We start from the raw sequence: 22,685 nt of genomic DNA on the forward strand, positions 1-22,685 counted from the left end.
ATGCCGGTGGAAAGCTTCTCGAAAGAACTGCAAAGATGATGGTGAGTCAGCTAGCATCATGCACCACACTCAAACATCTAATCCATCTCCATCCTGTAGTTTATCAGAGAACATGGTCTCCCGGAGTGCGCCTGGTGTCGGTGACGGGCCGTTAGAAGTCTCGGAAAGCTCTTATTTTATGAAATGGCTTTTAAAAAGGTTATTATTTTTAGCCAGACAATGCTAGCATAGCCGCTATCAATGGGCGGATACGATGCTAACGGTGATGCTAAACGGCTTCCTATAAACTAGTGTTAAAATTTGAGCTAGCGTCGTGTAGTTACATATTTATCTACTTCACGTGGATTCGCTTTCAGCATTTGAACATATTTAATTTTAATACCGCCCTCCACCTAGTTTTTGACGAGCTGAGCTGCTGTGTGTTTAGCCTCTTTGTACGGCTGAGGAGCTGCACCGGCTTATGTGATGTTCTGCTTTTAGCAGTAAAAATCTGAAAGCTAATGGCCCGGAAAATGATGCGAGCTGTACAAACCTACATGCATGCACTGATACCACTGACAAAGCTATTGCTACAACAATGTCGTGTATAAATAACCTAGGCATTTGTACTTTGACACATTGTTCATCCTTATGAGTGCCTACAATGTGACATCAATCCTTCTGGCAATATGGATGTACAATAGATGTTTGCGCATCGTCACTGTCACAGTGCTTTTGCAGGACTTTTTCCTCGTATTCTTGGATTTGTGTGATGTCCGAGTGTATATGTCTGTGTAGGTTCTCAGTCATCCGGGTCATGATCGTCTTAGGAGCTTAGAAAGGAGGCGAGTGGACTTCTTTAGGTTGGTTGAAGACATTTAGCCTCTTATCCAAGAGGCTTCTTCAGTTCTGAACTGAAAGTGAGAGGGGAAACATCATCACTAAATTTAAAGAAATCTGTTTGCCTGCTTTTTAAGCACCTGAGATCAGCGTGTATGTACTTAAAATAGCACCAATGTGAGCAAAAAAACCACAGCCACCTTCTATTTGTGAGGGGTGGACAGTCAGAAGAAATTTGAGGCTGAAGTGTGTTAAAATGGTTTGTTCCAGATAGTGGACAGACTGAGAGGCTTTGTTGCAAAGCTCCTGTAGCGGAGTCCAAAAACACTAACGTTGTGCTGGAAACGAGCAGAATGATGGGATTTCTGAGGTGCCCAGTCACGATGGATGCTGCTGACAGGTGTGAGCAGATTATCAGTTTGCTTACCCTCCCTTCTTGTCTTCCTGTGTCTCCCTCTCTACTTCAGCCCACACCGGTTATTCTGCTTAAGGAGGGGACGGACACATCTCAGGGTATTCCCCAGCTCATCAGCAACATCAATGCCTGCCAGGTCAGAACAATAACTCATCTCTTTGTAGTTCTGTGTCTATTTTTCATTTGCTCTGAATTTAACTAAACATTCTTGAATTCCTCTAAATGTGCTGCTCGTGTTTCCTTCTGCAGGTGATTTCTGAGGCTGTCAGGACCACCCTGGGGCCCAGAGGGATGGACAAACTGATGGTGGACAGCAGAGGTGAGATGGATGGGGGAAAAGAAGGCGTTATTGTTCCTGGATTGGTCTGCGGCACAGTCGGTGTAATGCAAATGTTTATTTTTCCAGGAAAGGCCACAATCTCCAATGATGGAGCCACCATCCTGAAACTGCTGGATGTGGTTCACCCTGCGGCCAAAACTCTGGTGGACATTGCTCGCTCCCAGGACGCTGAGGTGAGCTGTTTGAGGCCATTCGTGCATCAGAGTTTATGCTGTCAGGAATTTCAGATTGACACCGTCTTTGTCCTCAGGTTGGGGACGGCACCACCTCCGTCACCCTCCTGGCTGCAGAGTTCCTGAAGCAGCTGAAGCCGTACGTGGAGGAGGGTCTCCACCCGCAGACCATCATCAGAGCGTTCCGCACCGCCACCAATCTCGCCGTCGGCAAGATAAAGGAGATCGCCGTCTCTGTGAAAAAAGACGATAAGCAGTGAGTTCTCTGTTTGACTTGAGCAACTTTTGATGTTTCTCCGGTGAGCAGTACAGCTGACGACCTCTTTTCTGCTTCACTGTGCCAGAGAGCAGAGGGAGCTGTTGGAGAAATGTGCGGCCACAGCTCTAAACTCCAAGCTGATCGCGGGTCAGAAGGAATTCTTCTCCAAAATGGTTGTGGATGCAGTCATGTCACTGGACGAGCTCATGTCTCTGAAAATGATCGGTATCAAGAAGGTCCAGGGAGGAGCTCTGGAGGTTGGTGCCAGGAAGTGTGATTTTCCTGTGTAAAATCTTTCAAAACAACAGTGTTAAAGAAGCAGATAATATATCATACATGGTCTTACCTCAACATGTTGGTTTTTTTAAATTGTTCAGGAGTCCCAGCTGGTCTCTGGCGTTGCGTTCAAGAAGACGTTCTCCTACGCCGGCTTTGAGATGCAGCCCAAACGCTACGAAAATCCAAAGATCGCTTTGCTCAATGTGGAGCTGGAACTGAAAGCCGAGAAGGACAACGCTGAAGTCCGTGTGAAATCTGTGGAGGTACGAATCAGCTGCCACAAAGCTGTTTGTGAAAGGGTTTTGTTTCCACGCTCCCTCTAACCTGAACCTTTGCTGCAGGACTACCAGGCCATCGTGGATGCAGAGTGGAACATCTTATACGACAAGCTGGAGAAGATCTACCAGTCAGGAGCCAAGGTGGTCCTGTCAAAGTTGCCCATCGGTGATGTGGCCACCCAGTTCTTCGCTGACAGAGACCTGTTCTGTGCTGGGCGGGTTCAGGAGGAAGACCTGAAGAGGACCATGATGGTGAGGCATTCACAAACTGTTAGTTTTTTGTTATGGATCAACCGGGACGCCAAAAATCCAAAATCAATCTTGGTAGTTGATTATTATGTTGAAAACTGCAGTTGGTCATTTAGCTTGAAGAATGACAGCTAGTTGGAGCTGACTTGGCTTTTAAAGTGCTGACGCTTGGACAGATTCTGAGGGTGAAAGCAGCTGACTGTGTAATGTAACCATCAGGCCTGCGGAGGCTCCATCCAGACGTCTGTAGGAGCGATGACCAACGATGTGCTGGGACAGTGTGAGCTCTTTGAAGAGGTCCAGGTCGGAGGAGAGAGGTGAGAGAGGCATCTATTGTGACCATACATAAGTGTAATGGCCAAACATATTATAATAATTATGCTACATTCGTTCAGTGGAAGAAGAAGTGTTGAAAAGTTTGAAAGATCAGTTTTGCATATTCTTCATCCCTCTGAGAGCTGTTTGTGGAGGGTTGCACTAGAGCTACCGTCGTATGGCTGCTGAGGAAAAGAAGGGGTGTATACTCCAGTGTTAATAAAATTTTCATCCATACATTTTCTACTGCTTATCTGTGTTTGGGCCATGGGGGCAGCAGTCACCACTTCCAGCTCATCCCGGGAACACTGAGCCTGGGAACGACCAGCCAAGAGGTTGGCCAGGGAACAAGTCACAGTTTCTGTCCTGGAGCCTCTTCACAGTAGGACATGAAACATCACCTAAGAGGCCTCCTGCATCAACTTGGCACATTTAAAGATCAGAACGAACTAAACCAGCAGTTTCTAATGTTGCAATGTACAGTAAAACAGCTGTGAATGGGAGGAGGTGGTGCTGTTATGAACCTCAGCAAAACGGTTTCTTTCACTCCACCAGAGTTCACTTCTCAGTCACAGCTCCGCTTCTGTGCGTTGCAGCCCAGCACAAAAGCTCGAGAATAAAGCTTATATGGATGCATACTGGGCGTCTCCTGGGTGAGGTAGATCCAGGACACGCTAGAAAGATTATATTGCTCAAATGGTCTGGGTGGGGTTAAAGAGGTCTGGACTCCTCTACTAACACGTGTATTATAATTCTGCGTCAGATCTACGGCGTAACTTACACCATCACTGGAACCTCATTTTAGCCCTACGCCACAACCATCTGCATAACCTTACATGCACCTCCCTGAGACATGTAACTATATGTTTCCGGTTACTATGCAAGTTAAAGTCTAAATCAACATTAGGCCGCTGACCCCTCGACCCCGGCCCAAGAGAAGCAGAAGAGGATTGATGGATGGATGAGATTTTAGTCAGTGTGAGAAAAGACAAAACTGTCACTGCAATAACAAAAATGGTAAAGCAGCAACTTTAAAGTGACAAATGCGTGTTTTGTTGTGTATTTTTTTCTGTGTAGGTACAACTTCTTTAAGGGCTGCCCGAAGGCAAAGACATGCACCATCATCCTGAGGGGCGGGGCCGAGCAGTTCACAGAGGAGACGGAGCGGTCGCTGCACGATGCCATCATGATCGTGCGCAGAGCCATCAAGGTCAGCTGCACAAGTGTTCAGATGCTGATTATTCCTGGTTGAGTTTAAAGAATCAGTCTCTGTTTTTATTTTGTGCACGTGGGAGGAAAAAACATTTGATTGTACTTAAAAGTGAGATTGTAATTGGATGATGATAAATTACATGCGTACTGGTTGCTTGGCTTGAAACATGAGTAGAGCTTCAGCAATGCTTCATGAGGAGAAAGCAGCTTGTTTTTGAGTTGCTGTGACCTCGTCTCTGACTCTTGTTTCCTGTAAGTTTGGTTTATCTTTGCTCGCCACTATCATTGGTATGTTTTGATTTCCAGTGTCTTAACTGTATCAACCCTCTTCCTAGAATGACTCTGTTGTAGCGGGTGGAGGAGCCATAGAGATGGAGCTGTCCAAGTACCTGCGGGACTACTCGAGGACCATCCCCGGAAAACAGCAGCTCCTTATTGGAGCATACGCCAAGGCCCTGGAGATCATCCCCAGACAGCTGTGCGACAACGCCGGCTTCGACGCCACAAACATCCTGAACAAACTGCGGGCGAAACACGCACAGGTAGAAAACAAACAAACACACACACACACCTTTTAATCCCTGGTAGTATTTAAAGTGAAGGTGACTGTGTGCGCTTCATCTGTCACCTGTCAGGGGGGCATGTGGTACGGTGTGGACATCAACAACGAGGACATCGCAGACAACTTTGTCGCCTGCGTGTGGGAGCCGTCCATAGTGCGGATCAACGCCCTGACGGCGGCGTCAGAAGCAGCTTGTCTCATCCTGTCGGTCGACGAGACGATCAAGAACCCCCGCAGTGCTGTGGACGGACCTCCAGGTGGCGCCGGCAGGGGCAGAGGCCGCGGGAGACCCCATGCTCACTAACGACGCGAAACAGCAAAACCCCATTTTAAACAAGGACTAAATCCAAACGCCAGAAAGAATGTGTCTCCTGTAGCGATGCAGACAAAGATTTGACATGTTTTACCCACGTTTGGATTTTAATTTTGGATAAAATGAGGTGTTGTAAGCAGTCAGACACACGGCAGATGTTAAGTTTAGTCAAACAGCAGGGAGAAGAAGAACGACGGCTGATGTTTCTTGTTTTTTTTGGGGTTTTTTTTTTGTCTGTAGGTTTTCTTACTAAAGCTTTCACACGGTAACATCCATTAAACATTTCAAGCACTGCATCTTTTCACACATTTTATGTTTTTTTACTGAGGAATGGTGAAGTGAAAGCAGACTGTCAGCAGCCCCCCTCTTTAGTAACACACTCCTGTGTCCTGTGATCTGAAGGAGTCGTTCCATAACTTCTAATTTGGTTTTGTGTTACGTGACAAACTGCCGTGTGACATGGAAAGTGAAGCACTGATGCAATGTCGAGCAGTTCTGAACCATTTGTTAGCCCCGCTGTGTGAAACTATTTATTGGAGCACTCTCATCAATAAATTCACAGCTGAAACCTGGACTGTTTGTTCTGACTGACGTCTGTCTCAGCACTCGGATCTTTAAAGAAGTGATCCAGACACAAGTGAAGTTCTGTGTTGTGTTCAACAGCGATGTGGATACAAATGCATCCCAGTTTAGACAACATATAAAAGATGAGGTCGGAATTATATTTATTCGTGTTATGGTTATTACACAAATACACAAGAAGACAGTTACTGGTTTACCATGATGAGGTCTGCGTGACCTTAGCTCCACACGTATACCTGATTTTCTTTGTACAGGTACTCAGTACAAGGCTCCACTGATCAAATCTTGAGAATTATTAGATCTATAAAGTAACAATTACACAGTATTTATAAAAGATGGATGTCGCAACTATGATGTCAAGTACTTGGCAAAGTCATATTTTGTAACAACTCTGTAGTTGCCAGTTAGGCTTTCCACAGCTTTATCATCTCTTTCCTCCACAGTGGGGACCATCATTTACAACATACACATGTGCTGATTAAGACCTTTGACTTAGGTCTGAAGCTTATTAGACATAAGTTGTAACTGAGTGCATAGATCAGGTTAGCATTTTCTCATATATGTTGTACAAAACGACACACTCACTGCTTCATTAGTAACCAATGCTAGTACCGGGTTGGACCCCCTTTGACCTTCGTTCTTCGTGGCACAGATTCAACAAGATGCTGGAAACATTCCTCTGACATTTTGGTTTATGCTGACGTGACAGCATCACACAGTTACAACAGATTTGTTGTTGCAAATCTCCCATTCCACCACATCCCAAAGGCGCTCGACTGCACTGAGAAGTGTGGTGATTTGAGTTTGTGACATCGTGCCTTATCTGCTTGGACGCCAAATTCTGACGCTATCATTGAAACCTTGCAGCACAATTAAGAATGATCAAAGCATGCAACATTTTTCCAGTCTTGTCAGGTTTTGGTGAGCCCGTGTGAATTGCTGCTCGCTGGATGTTATCTAGTTTTCAGATCTTTATCTATAAACCCTAGAGATGGTTGTGTGTGACAATCCCAGTAGATAAGCAGTTTCTGAAATAGACCAGCACCTCTGGCACCAACAATCATTCTCCATTCAAGGTCACTTAAGTTGCCATTCGCTCCCATTCTGTTGCTCGGTTTGAACTTCAGCAGGTCATCATGACCACGTCTGCGTGCCTAAGTGTACCTAATGAAATGGCAAGAACGCAGGGTTAAGGAACTTCACAATAGGTTTCAGTTTAAAGACATAAAGCTGCATCCATCTGCAGGTAGTGAGTGAGTTCTTATGTGCATGTGGTGCTTCATCTAGTGTTTCCAGTAGTAACAATGCATCTGTAGAGGGCTATTTCCTGCTGTGTGCTGGATGAGAAAGTCCATATGTTAAAACAGGACATGTTAGCGACTAGCTAGTGGACATAGTGGGGCGTTTATCAGCTGATGAGCCAAATGTTTCCTGATGAGTTATGAATTAAGCACTGGATTTAAATTAATAGTTTCCTCTCAAAATAAAAGCTCACAACTTTTAGAGGTCACGATAGGTTTATGAGCTTCGTCTTCAAATAGCACAACTTCATTATTTTTTTTTGTTCAAAGTGGTTTGAAACATTTTAAATGTTATAAAGCCACAGTTCTTTTCTTATAGTATGTGTTTTGACGGATTCCAAGGCAGTGTTGTAGGTCAGTCTCTGCACCGCTAGGGGGAGTGCTTTCACATTAGAGAAACAAGGCTGCGGTCCAGTCGGTGACGTTATTATCTGCAGCGTTGCGTTGGTTTAAATAAGGCATTGTTTATTACACGAGGCCCAAAGGTAAAAGTCTGTATATTTAACGATCAACATGAGCGAGTTTCACTCATTAGGTAGCATATTGTGTTTCGTTAGAGTCACTGAGATAGTAAAGTCCGTTTGTGTCTCGCTCAGCTTTCATTCGTTTTCACAAAGTTCCCACAAAGTGTTTCTCTGACTGTTGGCGGGAAATGCTGCTGACGACATTATAAGGCGAGACATGACGGACTTTGTCCCTCTTCGACTTCAAAGAGATTGAAGGACTTTGGTGTTTGTGAAGCGTGGATTCTCTCTTGATCTTCTTGCATCCTAAGTTGCAAGTTGCTCCTAAGAATGCAGTGTTTTTCCAACAAAACATGTCGCCCACTCCCAAAGTACCGCTTTTTCTAAAATTATCATCCCTCCAATCAGCTAATGTGTGTTTTTGCATCCACGGCTCCACTTCCTGCTCCTCCTCAGTTAGACAGGAAGTCTATGGAAGCCCGGACGGAGCGGTTAGACATGACATCAACGGCCGTGACTTTAATCTCCGTGTCGCCAAACTGCATGGTCGCTCTGATTTCCCTTCTCTCTGGGGTTCCTGCTCCTGCTCCTCCCACCGCACCCGGTGGCGGTAACGGTTCGGGCAGGTCTAAGGTTATTGTGCCACACTTCCTGACTCCAGGGTCACAGATGTATGTGACGTCATCGGTGGCGGTGCAGTAGATGTTGATGATGATCTTTCGTTGGCCCAGACGAGCAGGCGTGTAGCTTCGCCTCACAACCTCGCCCAGGGCCACCGACTGGTCGACGGAGACGAAGCGATCGAGGATGTCCGTGCACCACTCACGACCGTCTTTGATGAGGAGTTTATCCCGTGGGTGGCGTCCCTCCACAAACCTGTTCAGGACACCAACACCATAGGTCAAAGGGCAACGACGCACTCGGACCTGTGCCAGAGAGCGAGAGAGAACGATCGTAAGATAATGTGTCACATTACTACTCCGATACTTTCCGGTATTCCCGAACTCTCACCACGGTGGGATCCAACCCGAAGAGCACAGCGCCCTTCAGTATGGTAAGACCAACGTCGTGAGGAATGATGATGCGGCACGTCCTCCCCAGTGCCTTCTGGACGGCTTTTTGCAGCATAGGGGATTCTGCAAAACCACCAACTAGGAAGAGGAAACGCACACCACGCACTTCTGGTTTTGTCATCAGCTCCTCTGTGAAGGAAGAAGATATAAAGCTTCTTAAGTAATTTGTCTTTCCATTGAGAGAATTTCTGCCTTTTCCAGCAGCTGTCCCCGGTGTTTCTTCATGTCAAACCCTTTGTTGACTCCCAGTTTTCTTTTAATGACCACCAAATATTCATACTGGGAAACCATCCCATGGTTTTGAATGTACCACTGGCATGTGCTTGATTTGAAACAGACTGCATTTTTCTGGTTTTGTTCTCTTTTGAAAAGGTTGGAAAACATAAAAATGAAATCACAACCATCTTGAAAAGGGTCTCAAGGAAAGTCGTTATGTTTTGATTGATTTGAGCTGTAATTTGTAGCTGTAGCAGCTTTTGTCCTTTTACATCTGAATAAGCACACTTCATGCTTTTGGCAGTCGATAATCTAGTAAGGTCAGGAGTTCGAGCAGTGTGCAAGAATCTAAGCAAACTCATGTCCCATCTTTAGTCTATGTAATCTGGTTTTTTTTGTTATGTTTTTGTTTTGGAAAAAAAAAAATCTGCATTAAAAAGTCACCAAATATTGGTCTTAAAAAATACTATAACCTAACCAGGCTTTACGAATGATGGAAAATACATGGTCACAACTTGGTATAAAAATAGTGCAGCTAATTTCCCTCTGCATGACAACTGCATTTCATTACTGGGCCCCTAATAGAGCTGCTAGGATTCTGTTTAAATTTGTTTTGTTTTTTTTAAAAAGGTGGTGATTTAGTTTTGATGAGTTAAATTCTATTATTTCGTTAGTCAGTTACCTAGCACTAATTAGCTGAAATCTATTGCGCATGATTAACCCGTTATGCGCACTCACAGACAATAAATTGATGGACGTAGCTTCTGGGTCTGAAAAGCGAAGCCAAAGCATCAGCGCGTGAAACCTACATTCTTTTCAACGGCCACCAGATGGCGATAGCTGTGATTACGAAAATACTTCCTGTCCTATAGAAGTCTACGCGGAAAAAGCTCTCTGATTTGACACAGATAAACACTTCCCACATGCGTTTGTCACTTGTTTCGAATAAGATATTAATGTCGTTTGATTTCAACACAAAGATGGGAGAAATTCATCTCGCTCCAGGCTTCAAAATGTGATTAATGGGTGACTTCATGGTAGCTGCGTCTATTTTTTTATGTTTTTAATGTGTGCACTTGAATTTTGCCAGTGCTAACAAGCAGCTCTACCCTGTTGTTGAAACACGGTCACTTCTGGTTCCAAAAAACCCTTAAAATGTCGATAATTTCAAGGGCCTATTCTGCACAGGTTCATCTTGACGCCCGAGTACGGCGTTCGTTGAGCTTGAATACTAGTTTTATCTCGGAAAGCCTTTGCACTGGCTTTCTCCTGGGGTTGTTTTTCAGGTTTCTCCTAGTAGATTTACTGCAAAGTTAAACAGAAGAGTTATGTGAAAGTACACAAAACATAAGTGGGGAGTGGAAGGAAAAGGAAGTTTTTAAGTGCCCGGGTCTTTTATGTCAATCAGTACATTTTTGTGTATAGCATGTGCGCAGCAGCCCCCTTCTCTGGACATTTGTCTTTCTTACCAATGTGCTTCACAATCTTGCTGATGGTGGGCTGGAAGAGCTCATTCATGGCTTCCTGTGTCAGCCGCAGCATCCCCTGGGAGGACCACTTCACTATATTCATACTGCACACACAGAAGGAAGTAAAAAATCACTCTGTCATCGAAAGTTGCACGTACGCTCGTTGTTCACTCATCGCACCTCTCAGCCCACACTCACTTGCTCCTTCTCAGGGCAGCCTCCACACTCTGCCCTCTGTGCCTCTTGTAGTAGTCGATGAAAGAGAAAGGCAGGGAGATGTTGAGGGCGTTGGTCCTGCCCGGAGACGCTGTGCGTTTCCTCGCTTCAAACGCGATCATGAGGTCCACCCAGGCCGCTGGCCGCTTGGCTTTAAAGCTCTGGATGAAGTCCTCGCCAAAGATCTGGCACAGCATGGCTTCGAAGGCCAGGTCAACGCCGACGGCGCCGTAGGGACCGCCTGGCGGAAACACTGCAGCTATGGAAACTGTAGGAAATGTGTTTGCTTTTTTTTGTCCTTTGTATAAGGATGTACCTGAGGCCTTGTAGAGCTCTTTAAGAGTTCCCTGTGGCTGCTCAATCTGATGGACTGTCAGGTCAACTGTTCCTCCTCCGCAGTCTGCAACCACATATCTATCACCTGAACAGAGAGGGCACGGATGAACACATGCTGTTGTTTTGTTTGCATCCTAAGAACATTTTTTGCTTTTTCATACCTCATATTTCAGATTTTTTAAAGAAAAAAACACATATCAAGCACATCAAGCTTGTAGGAGGAAATCGTGGAAGATAACGTGTCTTCATTTTTGTGGACGATGCAAAAATGCGTGTGTGTATATTTGGTTTGTCTGCAGCTTCCCCAGAAACTCTTGAACACGCAGTGTTTTGAATGTAAACAACCTTGAGGCATCTGTGGTTGCTGCTCTTCCCCTGCTAGAGTGTATGTTTGTGATATGTCCGGTGATAAGGGTTAGTTTTCGTGTAGCTACCCTGATGACTGCACCCTAAACACGAGAGCTCATGAGACGTGTAGAAGCGAGTGAGGAAGAGAAAAGAAGGCGTGTGGTGGAAATGAACAGAAATAAAAATATAAGACAAGAGGAGGAATCAAAGGATGTTTGCAAGGCAGGAAGATAAGAGAGTCTCTTCTTCTTGTATCTGCCGTGCAGAGAGTCCCATGGGCTGGGTCCTTCCTGTGTGTGTGTGTGTGTGTGTTGACAGGGATGAGCGCACTAAGGGTCAGCAGGCGCACGTGGCTCCACAAAATGCTGTCATGCCTCAACAGCAGAGTGAACAACTTTCATTTCATAACCCAGGAAAATGCAAAGTATGCAAAGTAATTGTTAATTTTTCCATCATACATATTTACAGTAAAACAAACAAACAAAAAGATCTTATTATTAAAACACATCAGGAAGCCATAATTAGATTATTTAAATCAGTTCAAATAGAACCTGCAAACATCAGGTTTGGGGTTTGTCCTCTATTAAAGTGGGCGGGTTTGTTCCTCAGAGTCTGCCGGCTGGGGTTAAAGGTCAAAGTCATCAATATCTCCCACATGTGGGGTCTGCCTGTCTCTTAGGCTCACATACGCACAGATGGCCTTACCAGTCTGCAGCTCTGACCACAGCTCTCCAGTTCCACTCTCCACCAGGAAGGTCCTGCTGTGTCTGGATCGCCTCAGCTGCTCCCTTGCTGTAACAGAAGACACGCACAGAATTATTTATTTATTTATCTACTATTTCTTTGCTATTCAGAGGCACGAGCCGGAACCTCTTCTGTCTTTCTGTGAGTCGGAAAAAAAAAGAGTTGAGCATTGAGGTGAAAGTGATGCTTCTGATTACTAATTTTGGGAGAAAAACATGGAATCAAAAGGGGAATTCTCGAAAACAGTTCATCATCTTCTCTGTCAAACACTGTTATCAGCTGTTTCCACAGCAGGTAGCTCTGCATGTTTGATTTGGCAGTTTTTTCACAGGATGCCCTGCAGATGCAACCCCAAGGGGAGTTTGTGTTACCAGCTGGAATCAAGCCAGAGACCTTTCACCTGCCAAGTGTTATCCATTACACCTTTGGAGGCGCTTGATCAGGTTAAAATCAGTAACATGAACATATTTATAGGCTGGTACAAAAACCAGTTTTGGTCTTTATGGTTAATTTAGCACTTTGGGCCAATCTGAATGATGAGCAGCTGCCCCCGATCTTTGCTAATTTATGGCTTTTTGGACCATTTTAATATAAATGAAATATCTAACAAAATTAATGGCCTGCTGTGTGGCATTGATCACCCATGACTTTTGCACTTGAGCTTGGTTGATGAAATCCCAGCTTTTTCTTAGTGTGTTACTGAGCACTAATTAGCAGGTATCTGCATCTGTACATTTTCACATTTCGTGGATACAGCGTACTAACCAGGCTTGTTAGCCTAAACTGATAATGAAGCCCTCCATCCATCTGCTAACCTAAATATGTGACCCAGCAGTAGAAGAGCAGACCATGAACACACTAGAATCCCAGCTGTGCACAGAAACAGCCAAGCAATGGCTTTCCAATATTTACAGTGTTGGTTGTCCTAATGTCACTTCCTGCAAACATCTCTCAAAACCTTACCCAAAAAATGCAGGTCATTGATCAGTTTATGATGCATAACCTGCAAATAAAACAATTTTGCCCCAAATCCTCATCCTGGGAACCTCTATGAGGGCAAAACCTCTGCTTGGCGCACTCAAAAAGGCCTGGATGTGTGACCTTGCTGGTCAAGCCGAAGAAGTTTGCCGGTGACTTTTGCATTCTCACTCTGTGTTGATAATGCCGTGTGGATTGTGATCGATTAGTGGGTTTTGACTGATCAGTGGAGGGTTTCAGAAACTGCTGATCTGCTGAGATTTCCCCACACAGACACGTCGAGGGTTTACAGAGAAGGATATTTTCCTGGCACACATTGGGCCTCCTTTAAATGCCACAGCCTACCTGAATGCTGCTGCTGACTGTATGCATCTCATCTTGTGCCATATAGGAGGCACTCAACGGCCTCCACAGTCACCAGATCTTAATCCAGTAGATGTGGTTAAAAAAGAGATTTGGATCATGGATGTGCAGCTGACAAATCTGGTGTCTGTTAGTAGGTCTGCCTCCTGAATTCTCCATTAGCCCTGCAGTCCAGTAATTTGACCGTCATTTATATGATCTGGAATAAAGAACTTATGATAAATATAACTGTTTGCCTCCAAGTGACCAAATAACTAATTGCAAGATTAATGCACTTAAAAAAAAGAAGGAATTTCTCTGGACTCTCTCCAGCTGCGAGCCCATAGAGTCATCACCACCGTTCACCACCTTGCACCGCCTCGCCTGGATTCAAACATTCTTTATCTCTCTGTATAAACACACTTGGTGCACGGTCAGACACTTACGGTAAGTTTGCTTCTGACTACTACTCCTCAATGCAAAGAGGTTCGAGCCAAAGCACAATCTTCCTCAACTTCAACCCGGCAGAGATAAATGTTTGTAATTTATGCTACATATGAGAGTTTATGGCATTTGTGCAGGACGAAGCATAAGTCATCCGATCCAAGTTAAACAAGAAAACCGTACGGTCATAATATTTTTATGTGACAGGAGCAATTTGTTGGAAATGAAGAATGCTCTCGAATTTCAACATTCTGTTTGTTCTCCACGTGTAAACTGTGAGAGTGGCGGGCTAAGTGGACGGATGGGGGAGGCCAACAAAAACACAGCAGGCTCACATGCAGCTGGCAAAAATACAACATACCTGACAGGCTGTTTGACAGAGCAGATACACTATATATGCCTGCACACGTCAAGGTGAACACATGAAAGGAGACATAATGGTTCTGAGAACCAAATAGTTACAAATTAATGGAAAACTAGATGAGAAAGTTAAAATGTAAAAAATATATATAGCACTAGTCTTTTGGTAAACTGTGAGCCTGATGAAAGGCAAGCGTAAACATGTGTGTCATAGGCAGCGAGCACGGCTTTTGATGGAGGTTAGTGCTGGTGAAAGTGGTTTTTACATGGTTTTCTCAAACCGCATGAACACCACACACCACAATAATTAGAGTAATGGACGGGGGTTTGTGGGGGAATAAGAACAAAGGTTGGAGACTTATTGGGCAACACTGTGTCGAAAGCAAATATACACTTACTGTTGTTTAAGGACCTTGGATGACACAGAAGGTAATGTATGTACCTCTGTGTGTGTGTGTTTGTGTGTGGTCGCACATAGTAAATAAGCTGAACGAAGAAAAGCACAATCACACAGGCCTTGATTTCGCCGGTGCCTGCGTGTATGTTTTACAGGGGTGATGGATGGAACGCAAGTCTGGAAACCATTTACATAAAACAGCAGAAAAAGAAAATGTGTGTGCGTTAACGACTCCCCGATGCTATCTTTGGAGATGAAATGAGGTGGAAGACGCGCTAAAGATAGTAAAAAAACACGACCGGGAGACCAAGTGTGTGTGTGTAAATACGTCTGTTTGCTCGAGTCCTCGGAAAGCGAGCGAAAAAGCGAAAGAGGTAGAGAAAGTCTGGGAGAATAAAGGGAAAAATGAAAGTGAGTGAAGGAGAGGGAGGCTGACAGGCCAGGAGGGGGTGAGATCATAGTCTCGCTGCACCTTGTTCCAATTACAATATCCTGTGTTTAGTGTGTGTGAATGTGTGTGTGTGTGTCACTGACTGCATATGTATAAGTGGGCCTTTGCAGGGGATTTTGGTCAGCATATGCGCCCACTGAATTATGCATCACTCTTCTTTCTCCCCAGCTTGAAATGACTTTTCTTCATTGCTACATCTTCGTGGTATTTCCTTCATGTGGGCACGAAGGACACGCTCTTCTGTTTTGGAAGTTTTTTTGTTGCATTTTGGCTTTTTGTTAAAGTTCTCACTTGTGTACTGGTTCTGGAGGTACTTTCCCGACTGTAAATCCCCATATTTGAATTTTCTTTTAAAGCTGCGCTCTGATCCAGATTTCTATAGCAACAGCGGCTCACATTACTATGTGTCATGTGAATGAAGTAATTTTTAGTTTGTAGGCATACACTCACCGAGAAATGTTGCCTGAATTTATTTTCATTTCATTTGGCAAACTTTTGGGTCATAGCTTTGGATTTTCATGAGTAAAACATGACTAAGTATTGATCTACTTAGTGTATCTATTGGCAACTACACTAGAAACCCCCAAAATTGGTAGAACCAAAAAAAGGAACCAGATTTCCTTAATTTGTTTAAGCTGGTGACGTTTTTTCATCTTTTAATCTTTTAATTAAATTCCAAATGTAGTACATCACTTAGACAAATCAAAGCAATTATTAGTGACTTAACATATTCAGTTAATAGGACTTACTTACTAAGAGTTAAATGAGATCATTAATTATATGGTATGTTCGATGGAGAGTGACCTTTTTCTTCTAATGAACCCATGCTTACTAAGCCACAGACCTCAGTGATGCCTTTGACATGGATGGCCATCCATCCGTGACTCAGATGCAGCCCTAAAATGGTTCAAATGATCTCTTATACCAAGAAACCTTGCTGTCTTTGTTCAAGGCTTTGTGTCTTTGAGTCCCACCAAGCTTGGTTCTTGGGCCCCTGTTATTCATTTGTCTCACATCTCTATTGAAAGTTTTAAAACAAGCTTAATTGTTACTTATTTGCTGATGATAGCCAGCTTTATTTCTCAAACCACATGAGGTCTGTAAGGTTATCAATGCTAACGCCAAAAATGCTATCAAGGATTAGTAAAAATGGTAAAACTCTGCAGCTTGATGCTGATTTTGGTTCTGGTCGTCGTCCTCGTCATCAAGAATAATCTGGACTGTTGGCCTTTGCTGTTAATGTCAGTATGTGTAATTTAGAGGTTATCCTTGATCAACCCCTGTCCATGTTAAACAAATGTTTCCACCAGGGAAATATTTCACCGCTCCCTGTATTGACGTGTAATTTTCTGGTTTTTAATTTAGTAAATGTTTAACAGTATCACCCCACTATAATGTCCCTTCACTGGCTGCTTTTAACATCTGTGATCCAGTTAAAAATCCTCTCCCTTGCTTACAGATCATTGTAAGGTTTTCAAATGTTCTTTTGTATTTTGTGTCATTTACCTGCTTTTTCTATTAGCTTAGATTATATTCTACAAAGCACTTGGTGAATCCTGTCCGTTAAAAACACTAATCGTAAGTATTTCTTCCTTGTGTATTTTAAAATTGTTATTTTTAACATGGACACACTGCACACTCCTATCTGTGCTGTTACTGACATTCAATAAACCAGTTACATGCTTCACTTATATTGTTACGGCATCACTGTTCTGACATTTTTCCTTCCCTCAGCCCCAACCAGCCATTGCAGATGGCTTCTTCTTCTTGAACCTGGTTCTGCCCTCAGTTTCTTCCTGTTAAAAGGGAGTTTTTCCTTCCCACTTTCGCCAAGAGCCTGCTCATAGGGAGTCATCTGATTTATTCTCTGTATTATTGTAGGGTCTTAACAATATCTTACAATATAAAGCTCCTGTGTCATTTGGCACTAACTGTAGCAGCCTTTAAGTACTATTTGAGTTCTATTTTCATTTAAAAAGTGTAAAATGTAGTAGAAATTCAAGCGTGTTCCTTTTTAAGAGTTTCATGTGATTTCTCATGAAATGTTAAGTGCTTGTGATCTACTGCCACAAACTTAACTAAACACTAAACACTTCTAAGGAAAAGCTTTTCTGGCACTGCGTAAAGTTAATTAGAGAGCTGATGTGTTAAATAGTTCCTTGCATCCTCTTCATGGGAATTCTGTGGTCTGTTTCAGATCAGACCCTATGGTCTATCCAAACACTTCATTGCACACTCAACTGCAAAGTCATCTGAGGCAAAACCATGAGTAGTATCTGCATTCAGATCGCTGTGCTTAGTGCGCTCTCTTTCTTTGTCTTTAACAGAGGCGCATTTAGCCTTTGAAAAAAAGACCCCACAACCCCCAAGTGAAATCAAAAAGCAGCATTTCCAGGAACACAGTGCGGTTTCACGCTCATGCTAATGGCAAAGTCAACAACAAGACCCCTGCTCAACAGAAATTACATGCACACATGCTCTCTGTTCTCTACCTTGTCTGAAGCTGGAATCAAAGGGCCGCGAGACATCCAATTCCAGGCCGTTTGTGATTGGCTGCATGCTCAGGTCAATCACCTGGTGGAGGCGGAGCTTCCGACAATAAATGGATGCAGCCTCGGGTTCAAGAGCAATGAGGAGCTGCTCAGGACAGTCAGGAGACACCAGACCAGCCTATAAAGGACACAGCAGAAGCTTTACCCATATTGTTGACTGACAGGCAACACTTTTTAGTACCTGGATGAAAATCCTTTGCAGTCAATTTCTGCCTGTAGTTTAGAAAATATGCACATCATCAAAATCCCCCCTCAATTGAAATGCTCTGCCAGGCGCTTACTGCAGCCACCTTCAGCTGTTGCTTGTTTGTGAATCTTTGTGTCCTCAGTTTTGTTTTTAGCAAGTGATTTAATAACTGTAGGTTAAGGATCAGGTGGTCGACTTGGTCTTTCTCTGGTATTATCCATTTGCACTGTGAAGTGTTGTATGAGTAGTTTTACAGCATTTGGTTGAATTCACCCTGCTACTTCTTTTAGCAGTCACAACATCATTGAAGACTGATTCCACTGGCAGCATTAGATGCCCGTCCTGTAACATTGTCTCCACTGTACGATGTGGTATGTTTCACATCAAGAGCTGTTCTTTTACGTCTCCATATGTTTTTCTTCCCATCTTTCTTTGTTTCATTGTCCAAAGGATCCCCCTCTTTTACAATCTTTCTGGCAAATTTTAATTTGGCCTTTAAGTTCTTTAGTGTAACCAGTGGTTTGCACCTTGTATTTACATCCATGAACATATCTCTTGATCCTAGTTTTGCACATAGCACTTTGCTTTCAGACTTCTGGCCTGCTTGTGGTTCCTAGAGTAGAATGGGAGGCATAGTCTTCAGCTTTCAGCTTCCCAGCTTGGATTCGGGAGACAGTTTTAAGATTAGGCTTAAAACTTTCCTTTTTGATAAAGCGTATAGTTAGGGCTGGATCAGGTGACCCTGAATCCTCCCTTAATTTTGCTGCAATATAGGTCTGGCAAGTTGCTGGGAGCTTCCTGTGATACACTGAATGTTTTTTCTTCACTCACCTTTTTTCAGTCTCTATGTGTTTACACACCACTGTGCATTTTAATCCTTAGCTATTATTAATCTCTGGCTGTCTTCCACAGAGTGTCTTTTATCCTGTCATCCTCCCCTCACCCCCAACCAGCCGCAGCAGATGGCTGCCCGTTGCCGAGCCTGGTTCTGGAGGAGGTATTGTCTGCTAAAAGCAAGTTCATTCACTATTTCCCTAATATTTTGATCAAGAAAACTAGAATATGAAATCATGAATGTATTATGAATTTTACAAATATAGCTAATGTAGGGAGAAAAAGAAAAATATTATAAAGTGAAATATTATAAAGTGAATGCATGAATGCATGTTGTAATAACAGAGATAATTAAAGGAGCCATTCATATATTTATAACTCAAATGTCAATGTTATTTAACATAAGCAGCACACACACACACACACACACACACACACACACACACACACACACACACACACACACACACACACACACACACACACACACACACACTGAATTACAGTGGATACAAATAAATAGAAACAAACACACATGGTGAATGACAGCAATGGGAGCAAATTCACTGACAGTTGGGATAAAACGCTGAATAGAGTAGGAGAGGTGTATAAGCATAACTCATGATATATTGGGGGTAAAGTTGAGTGTCAATGTGTGTGTGTGTGTGTGTGTGTGTGTGTGTGTGTGTGTGTGTGTGTGTGTGTGTGTGTGCATGCGTGCAGGGCGGGGGTCTAGTTTAAACTTCCTGTGTTTGTACGCCGGTCTCCCTCATTGTTTAGCCATGATGACATCATCACCAGCAGGAAGTGCACACGCCCCAAGAATCAAGCCAGGAGCCAGCTCAGGGTAAGTGTGTGTGTGTGTGTGTGTGTATCAGTGTTAATATCAAAAAGTGTATGGATTCGACTATTCATGTCTGTACTAAAGTGACTAAATGGTAGATGGCAGATAAAAGTAAATAAATAATCACAGTGTTTGTTGCGTCAGTAAAGAAAGGGTGGCATTAAGAGTAAAAGGTTGTTGAGTCTTTCCCAGGCTGGTCCTTTCCCATTGATTTATACTGGGATAGGACCTCTTGCATTCTTGGGCTTGTACGTACACTTCCTACATCTTCTATGTACAGTTCATAGAGGACGGTGTGTGCATGGGTGGGAAGATGTGCAAAGAGGAAAAGAGCTGTGTGTGTGTGTGTGTGTGTGTGTGTGTGTGTGTGTGTGTGTGTGTGTGTGTGAGAAAGAGATTGTAAATAATCCTCTGTGAGAACATCAGTCCTTATCTCATGCTTTATTCACTATCTTTCTTTCCACTGGCCCGTTGTTCTTCCTATTCTTCCGATTCTCTCTCTCTCACACACACACACACACACACACACACACACACACACACACACACACACACACACACACACACACACACTCCACAGTGATTCCCTGTGTATCCACATGTGCACAACACTGTGATACACCGTAAAAAATAAAAATAATTTTTAAAAATCAACAAAACAACAATGTGTTTTCATACCAGGTATGCTGCTTCTCTCATGAACTGTTTGGCAGGTTGTCTCCACACAGCAGGAACAGTAATCACCCATCTGATCTCATCTCCCTCCAGCACTGATGAAGACTGGTCTTTCACCTCCTAAAACAGGAGCCCCCACCCCCCCACAAAAAAATCATTTTCTTCTTGTACTCTGAAGTGAACCACAGTGAAGTGATCTCCCAAGGGGTTTCATTTAAAATTGTTAAACAAAGGTACACCAAATGCACATTCACGTCCTATCCTAGAATATGAGAAAGTATTCAGTGTACTGCAGTGGTGAATGAAGTGATCTGAGGTGTACCTTCAGCGCGTGTTCCCTGAAGAAGCGAAGGGCATGAGCAAACACGTCTATGGCCCTGACCTTTTGACCGTTCACCGCCTCCAGTTCCGTCTCCATAGTGAGGTCCTGCAGCAAACACAATCACAACTGCTGAAAAAAACAAAACGCCGCACCAGGAAGTCTGCAGCACCAGTTAAAGCTTGTTACTTTCAACCACAGGTTTACTTCTCAGCTGTGGGCAGTGATATAAAAACCTCCCACTCTTGCACATGTCAGTGCACCATAATGTCCTTTAACACCGGGTACGAGATGTCACTATTTTCACATCTGTTTCTTACACTTGTGCTGTGGATCCTCATTTTGAATTTGTCAAAGTAAAGCCAGTGCCGGGCCTCTTCTGGATCCAAGTCATGGTAGAAGTCTCGAGCGGCAAACCCAAAACTGTGGAACCGCAAATCTGGAGTGAGCAGCAGACACGTTGGGCTCTTCTGGTTGGCCACTCCAGGGTCGCCACCCTCCCACCGCCTGCATTTAGTGAAGAACCACTGTCAAAACTTCAAAATAAAAATACAGAGTATATAATTGATGAGAATACACACAGGCTCTTACTTCATCATGTGTATGGCTTCCGAGTCCTGTGTGAAGCTGAAAGCGTAGCCGCTGGAGGTCGTCCCAAAGTCTATAGCTATGACAACGGAGAATGGACAAGCCATCCGGGGCCTGACCTCCACCCTCTTAGAGAGCGATGAGAGACAGAGAGGTAAGAATGGATACGGTTTCTATCAGTAAACCTGGTGGTGTTTTTAAACTGACATTCCTAACATTAGTGGACAGAGTCAGAACAGAATTAATAAGCAGGCTTAGAAATCAGAAGCTATTTTTGATGGACCTCTACTTGCATACATTGGCGCCAAGTTGGTGTGTTTCTTTGCCACTAATTTCAGTCTCTCCGTAAGTTTTATACTGTAAGGTAAATGTTATGGTAAACCACTAAGAGCAGTTAGAAGTGGATGTGGCATTGCAGGCCTCGTTTAAGGACTTTATATAAAGTTAAATGAGTAGTAAGAGAGGAATGGGTGTGTAGGAGTGCCTGTGGTGAGTGGCCGTGTGTGCGTGTGTGTGTGCAGTAGCTACCGGTGAGGGTGAGGGTGTGAGGGGAGTGATGCTGCAGTCATTTCTGGCTGTGGCAGGCGAAGATGGGGTGGATACGTTTACACCTGGAAGACAAGGGAGGAGATGAAATGTGTGAATATGCAGTGGTGCTAACAGGGGATGTGGCTAATGAGGGAAGTGAAGGCGAATCCCCTCTTAAATATGAAAGTTTCTTCAAGTCTTAATATTGGAAAAGCACCACATGCACTCCCTGAGAACAAACATAAAGGTCATCCTGTCTGTTTAAGGAGATATGCAGTTATGGGAACACTATTATCATAAGAAAGGAGGTGGTTCTGAACTGTCCTCAGCTACTGATACTAACATGCTGAAAGTGTATTTGCTGAGTAACTGCAGAAAACACCTCATTTTTCACCGTGGATGTTAGAAGATTAGGTCAAATGTAAACACACTTGACCTCTCTAGATCGAAAAGTGATAATCGTAATGAAATGGAATCGTGGGAATGCCACTGGAATGTGAAGTGCGTAGTATACCCAAGTGGGAGAGGGACATGGAAAGGTCAGCATGTCCACGGTCCAACAGATAAAGAAGGAGAAGTCATTTGGACAGGACTGCAATAGCAAACTAGTGTTGATGTCTGTGTGCGTGCGTGTCAGTGTTTGAGTGTGTATCTCACTTGGTATCTGCAGGCTGTTGGAGTCTGGCTGCAATACGTCAGCCATCTTTACAGGAGCCAGGGTCTGCAGAGAAACAAACCGATGATAACATGATGAATGGAAAACGATGTCTGTGGAAAACACTGCTGTAATACATATTATCACCTATTTGACTCTTAACACAAAGAAAAAGGACTTTACCCAAGTTTCACGATATATTTATAGGATACATTAGCTTTTTTAAAGCAAGTCTTATCTGGCAGGCGCACTGGCAACACTGTTGCCTCAGAAAAAGAAGAAGGTCCTGGATTTGAGTACACTGGGCAGCAGAGATCTTTGTGTGGGGGGTTTGCATACTTCCCCTGTGCCAGCGTGGGTTCTCGCCTCCCACAGTCCAAACATATAAATGTTTGGTTATTTTGTGATTCCAAATTAGTTGCAGAGTGAGGTTGCTGAGTGCTGAGCCGCGTAATGCGTAAAAGTCCGTTCCAAACTTCCTCTTGCACAAAAACTGTGCAGCAGACATGGGTTTAGACAGCATAGCAGCTCCTGTACTTTTGTCCATGTAGTTTATCATCTGCTGCAG

General features: G+C 43.7%; 2 protein-coding genes across 2 annotated transcripts in view; one reads left to right on the forward strand and one right to left on the reverse strand.

Moving 5' to 3' along the window:
* Positions 1–5,788, forward strand: cct7 (chaperonin containing TCP1, subunit 7 (eta)). Its single transcript, XM_040012265.1, has 12 exons — positions 1–41; positions 1,287–1,370; positions 1,484–1,553; positions 1,641–1,747; positions 1,825–2,003; positions 2,092–2,263; positions 2,384–2,548; positions 2,627–2,815; positions 3,032–3,129; positions 4,205–4,337; positions 4,675–4,881; positions 4,975–5,788. The coding sequence occupies exons 1-12, from the start codon at positions 36–38 to the stop codon at positions 5,203–5,205; spliced, it is 1,641 nt and encodes a 546-aa protein (XP_039868199.1). The 5' UTR covers positions 1–35; the 3' UTR covers positions 5,206–5,788.
* hspa12b (heat shock protein 12B) overlaps positions 5,489–22,685 on the reverse strand; it is a 23,029-nt gene continuing 5,832 nt past the window's right edge. The window contains exons 2-14 of the mRNA XM_040012264.1: positions 22,120–22,183; positions 21,463–21,545; positions 20,938–21,062; positions 20,667–20,853; positions 20,350–20,454; positions 20,031–20,147; positions 17,428–17,605; positions 11,925–12,011; positions 10,852–10,956; positions 10,518–10,776; positions 10,320–10,423; positions 8,573–8,763; positions 5,489–8,487 (exon numbers count right to left, since the gene is read on the reverse strand). Of these exons, the coding sequence (XP_039868198.1) occupies positions 8,014–8,487; positions 8,573–8,763; positions 10,320–10,423; positions 10,518–10,776; positions 10,852–10,956; positions 11,925–12,011; positions 17,428–17,605; positions 20,031–20,147; positions 20,350–20,454; positions 20,667–20,853; positions 20,938–21,062; positions 21,463–21,545; positions 22,120–22,165 (2,061 nt within the window). The 5' untranslated portion in view covers positions 22,166–22,183 and the 3' untranslated portion in view covers positions 5,489–8,013. The remainder of the gene's footprint in view (positions 8,488–8,572; positions 8,764–10,319; positions 10,424–10,517; positions 10,777–10,851; positions 10,957–11,924; positions 12,012–17,427; positions 17,606–20,030; positions 20,148–20,349; positions 20,455–20,666; positions 20,854–20,937; positions 21,063–21,462; positions 21,546–22,119; positions 22,184–22,685) is intronic.

The sequence above is a fragment of the Simochromis diagramma genome, unplaced genomic scaffold, assembly GCF_900408965.1.
Source record: "Simochromis diagramma unplaced genomic scaffold, fSimDia1.1 OVJJ01000604.1, whole genome shotgun sequence".
Classification (NCBI taxonomy): domain Eukaryota; kingdom Metazoa; phylum Chordata; class Actinopteri; order Cichliformes; family Cichlidae; genus Simochromis; species Simochromis diagramma.

What these genes read in the sequence shown, in the direction of transcription:
- cct7 (XM_040012265.1), top strand. An exon ending in GCAACATCAATGCCTGCCAG is followed by an intron (nt 1,371 to 1,483) that starts GTCAGAACAATA and finishes TTCCTTCTGCAG; the next exon opens with GTGATTTCTGAGGCTGTCAG. An exon ending in TCCGTGTGAAATCTGTGGAG is followed by an intron (nt 2,549 to 2,626) that starts GTACGAATCAGC and finishes CCTTTGCTGCAG; the next exon opens with GACTACCAGGCCATCGTGGA.